The 4,587-nt window shown below is 40.4% G+C and overlaps 1 protein-coding gene across 1 annotated transcript; it reads right to left on the bottom strand.

The window, feature by feature from the left end:
• Positions 1-365: 365 nt before the first annotated feature.
• Positions 366-3,838, bottom strand: LOC117395300 (uncharacterized). Its single transcript, XM_059006025.1, has 12 exons — positions 3,745-3,838; positions 3,605-3,663; positions 3,425-3,514; positions 2,861-2,988; positions 2,637-2,783; positions 2,442-2,522; positions 1,617-1,787; positions 1,416-1,512; positions 1,104-1,322; positions 878-1,028; positions 576-784; positions 366-477 (listed from the first exon to the last, which is right to left on the bottom strand). Exons 1-9 carry the CDS (start codon positions 3,768-3,770, stop codon positions 1,171-1,173), a joined length of 951 nt encoding a protein of 316 aa, XP_058862008.1. The 5' UTR covers positions 3,771-3,838; the 3' UTR covers positions 366-477; positions 576-784; positions 878-1,028; positions 1,104-1,170.
• Between the last annotated feature and the right edge of the window lie 749 nt (positions 3,839-4,587).

The raw sequence follows: 4,587 nt of genomic DNA, 5'->3' as shown, positions 1-4,587 counted from the left end.
CAGAGACAATACATCAGGTCAGTAATGTGTTGAACCCAAGACAACTAAAAACACATTAAAGTTCCATCACTTACTTCATATGTGGCATCAACTGAATTGTATGGCACAGTCATCCAGAAATTGGTAGCATTGGCATTATACTTGTACAGGGCAAGCAGACTTCCACCAAGTTCTCTTGAGCCCACAAAAGGAACCCAGTTGCGACCCATGTTGCCATATGTTACCATGGTATAGAATGCAGCACCATCACAGTAGCCAGTTACTGTAGGTAGAACTGCAAGAGGAAGAGCAGTTGTCAGGGCAATGGACTGGATTGTCAGAAAAGGGTAGTTGTAGACCACAAATAGTAAGGCACTTACCAATGTCTTTGAGAATGGCTTCAACTACAGCAGGATGAGTAAAGGGTGTATTCTCTGGCACTATATTCAGCAAGTAGGTCAGGGGCAGAATGTAGGTTCTGGTATCTGGAGGAGTTACCTGAAAAGAGCAAGGGTTTGTAGGATTAAACCCAAAGTCAGACAGCAAGCAACACGTCCACAGGAAGCAAGTGTTTTCAAAGGGCAATTGGATGTTACCTTTTGCTTCACATTGGGGTCCTCAAATGGCACCTGGAGAGTGTAGGCCTTGGATCCATTGGGAAAGACATGCTCCTGGACATTATAACCTTTTAGGTTGGCTTCTGGCACAGTTAACGTCTCTGATCCAACTATAATTTTGACCAGCTCCACATCAGGCAGGAATGTCCCCAGGGTCACATTGAACACTCTGGCTTTAGGAACAGTGTCTGAAATTAAAGCATGCAGTTAAATGAAGGCTATGAAGTGGAGCACTGCAACAAATCCCTTTGATTTACTGCATGTGGACAAGTTCTACATACTGTTTGTGACAACTGGTGGCCGAGGCATGAAAGGAGTGGTTATTGGATGAAGTACGGTGTACTTGGTCTTCTCAGGCCCATCTTGCCAGGTATGCTCCAGCATTGGTTCAATAGAGTAAGAGATCACATAGGTGTTGTCTAATACATGGCTCTGAAAGCACAGAAGCATCTTAGGAAGCAAGCTTTAAAATGAGAAGGATTTAGAAGATGTTGAACTTCTACATACCTTGTAATATCCACCATCAGCTCCCACAGGAATTTTTACAGTGATTATCTGGGGACCGACATCCAGTTTATAATCTATTATGAATCGTTGCAGGGTCAAGCTTGCGGCCATCAACTCCCATTTGAACATCAAGGGTAGTAATTTGTGGTGTTGGAACAAGAGAAGGTAGAACACGGGGAACATTCCATGTAATCATCTGTTCTGTGAAGGCTGTTCCATCTGACAGAAAGGAACACCATAGACTTGGTATAGAAAATTCACTTGAACGTAGAACAGTTCTTGAGCACCATTACCCTCCATAAGCTTACTCACCAGTAGGACATGTAACTGCAGTGTCCACCATCATGACCATCCATCTTTGCTTATAAAAGGTGGTTGACCTTAGCACAGCCATTGGTACAGTTTGGATCTGTTAGAGGGGAGGGGGAATTTTACTAAAACAAAAGCAAGACTCGTCTACCTTCACAGTCTGTATATACTGTACTAGAGAACAATGAAGCCTAGACTACTTACCACCTGAGGCTGGCTTTCTGTGGAGTTGTATGCAGCTCTAACCAGAATTCGAGTTGGTGTAGTATTTATGCCATAGCCATTTGTCATGGCCTGAGCAACAGTCATAGTTGTCTTTCTATTTGCTGGGAGATGGAACACAATTTTCCAGATGCTGTTGTCAGCAGCAGTTGCCTAGCAAAGAAAAAAAAAAACATTAGAATAGGGAGTTTGAACACAAGGCATCCCCAGTCTAAAGGATTTGCCACAGCAGATGGCTTGTTTAATAAAACATGAACTAAAACTGAAGGGTGAAATTAACAATGTATCACTGAAACTGTTATATGATCACCAAACGTCTAATGGAACAGAGTAAATCCTCAAATACAACTGCGTACGAAAGAGCCTACGTGAAAGCATGTGGTCTTGATCGGATACAGGCAGAGTTTGTAGCCACTCATTTGTACTGGACCTTAATATATCAGTGTACCAAAACTTTAGGACAATACTTGAAATTGCTCCTATACAGCAGACTTCAAAAAGGTATATCATGAAGGGTTTTATAACCCTGCACACATGAAGCCACTACCTCAGTGGTTGAAATACAAGGCTTACACACTGACAAGAGATTGTTAACTTCACCACAATCATGTTTTACCAAAACAAATCACAGAATATATGTACACAAAGCCAATGCCTTAAATGTTACACAATTCCAATATGACCACCCTCTTGGGAGACAGGTTAAAGTTAAGGGGGCCGTTAGATTTTGCTTCAACTAGATGAGACCTCAATTAGGCAAGACCAAGGGGATGTGAATGAAGCAAATGAAAAGTCACATGATTCTACCTCAGGGTATGCAAGGGACCAATCAGGATCATCTTGAACAAAGTTTGGCTCAATAAGTGGCACACCTCTTCTCACAGAAACCTAAAGAGAATTCACATTAGTCATGAGTGAAGCACTTCTGTAATGACAATTAAAATACCCACACAACCCAACAAGTTATACTGAACAGCATTATCACATCCTGAAAGCCCTTACCTCCATGTAGTTTCTTTCACACAGAATCTCCCTCTCTGCCCATGGAGAATAGCGGCATGTCATGCTCTGAACATAGGAGGAAGCTGAAGTCATAGCACTGTTTGAGAAGACACTGATTTGTACTGTCAGCTTGTAGGTCTCATCATTCTGGAAACAAAGGCTAAAGTTAGTCCCAGCATGTCACCATTAGAAACAAGTTTACAAGAAATAAAATGATTACTCACTGTGTTCTGAGCAAAGCAGCTCAGCACAGAAGCAAGGAACTTGGCATTTCCCAAGAAGTCAACAGTTAAGCTATATCCACACTGTGCAGCCAGTCTTGGAGAGAGGGAGACAAGCGCCCCCTTATTGTCTATGGAAAGAAATTCAGTTGGCCTTTTAAGAAACTGTACACATGATCAAACAAAGCAGAGATATAACAAAGTGAACACCCCCACCACCCCGTCCCATCTACTTTTCGCGATTTTTTTAAAAAACTATTTATATTTGTAGAATTATACGCCCATTCAGAACAATAGGTTTAGAGTAAATTATTTCTAATTCTGCACACTTGCAGTCAACAAATCTGACTAAGGTTGTAGCAGCACAGGTCTATTATTTAGTGTGATCAGCAACACACTTTTAAAGCCAACGCAAGAGTTTCATACCCTGTATTTGAAAAAAAAAAACGAAGCCTGGTTGATGCCATACAGCGCAGGAGTGCTCTGTACTTAATTCAGGTTATTACATTACGAGTCAACAGGCTTGAGACATCAAAAGCTTTCCATTCAAGAAAAATGATCACTCACCAATCACATTGATACGAAAATACTTTCCAACAAAAGACTTATCCAACATCATCATCATAACACTCCCTTGACATTCTGTCCTCACCGAGCCTGCAGAAGACAACGATACATGAAAACACACAACCGGCAAATAAACAGCAAGCTAAAAGAACAGATGTGCTGAAGCGACCGTTATCGTACCTAGAGGCGGGTTCTGCGTCCAAACTTCAGTGACTAACACTGCTAACAGCAATGTTATTCTGCATTGAAAAAAAAACACGCAAGTGAGAAACACACAATAAAATGAACGTTTCTAAAGTAGAGAAAAGATCAACAATTACCCAAATCTAAGACAACACGGCATCATTAAATCCAAGGCAGTCACAACCGTGCACTTCTTTCTCCGTTATAAAGAAACAATAATAAAAACAAACCCGTCTGTAGTTGAGTTTGGTGTTTCTTAGAGCGCAATGGGTTTATAAAGACGTTCAGGTGCTAATGGGAGCTGATTAGCTGCAATTGATGCGCGCACCTCTTTCATATTAGTCCTCTAATTTTCAATCAGTACGTTAATTAAAATAAATAAATAAATAAATAAATAAATAAATAAATAAATAATAATAATAATAATAATAATAATAATAATAATAATAATAATAATAATAATAATAATAATAATAATAACCCATTTAGAAGATTGTACTTTGAATTAAAGTTTGGCAGAAGTACGTGCGGAACAAACTGGACTGTCACCGACAAGGACTGTCTGATTAAAGTCTCAGCTATGGAGGCATGTAGTAAACAAACCCCAATGAATAATAAAAAGCAGGCCGCGCAAATGAAGAAACACATTTATATCATGCAGGAATCCAGGCAGATGTGTTGCCTGCGCCAGTTTGAGGGGACGAGAATGACAGCTCGAGTTCTGATGTGAACATCCACAAGTCAATTACCCATTTTTACAATATCCCCAGACTGATAGGTAGGCTATGCAGATATTAAAGTAGACAATTTATTTGAGGCCACTTGATTTAAGAAACAGTGCAAAGCATCTCTTTAGCATATCAGATTTGCCATGACAGGGGCAGTCCCGGGGAATAGAATGACCAAGTGGCAAATGGAAAGCACAGCGCTTAACCTGAAATACAACGCGCAGTATTGATTTAGAACAGACTAAACACAAA

Source organism: Acipenser ruthenus, chromosome 32 (assembly GCF_902713425.1).
Source record: "Acipenser ruthenus chromosome 32, fAciRut3.2 maternal haplotype, whole genome shotgun sequence".
Lineage (NCBI taxonomy): Eukaryota > Metazoa > Chordata > Actinopteri > Acipenseriformes > Acipenseridae > Acipenser > Acipenser ruthenus.
Note: the sequence above shows the minus strand (reverse complement) of the source record. Positions and strands in the feature narration are given on the sequence as shown.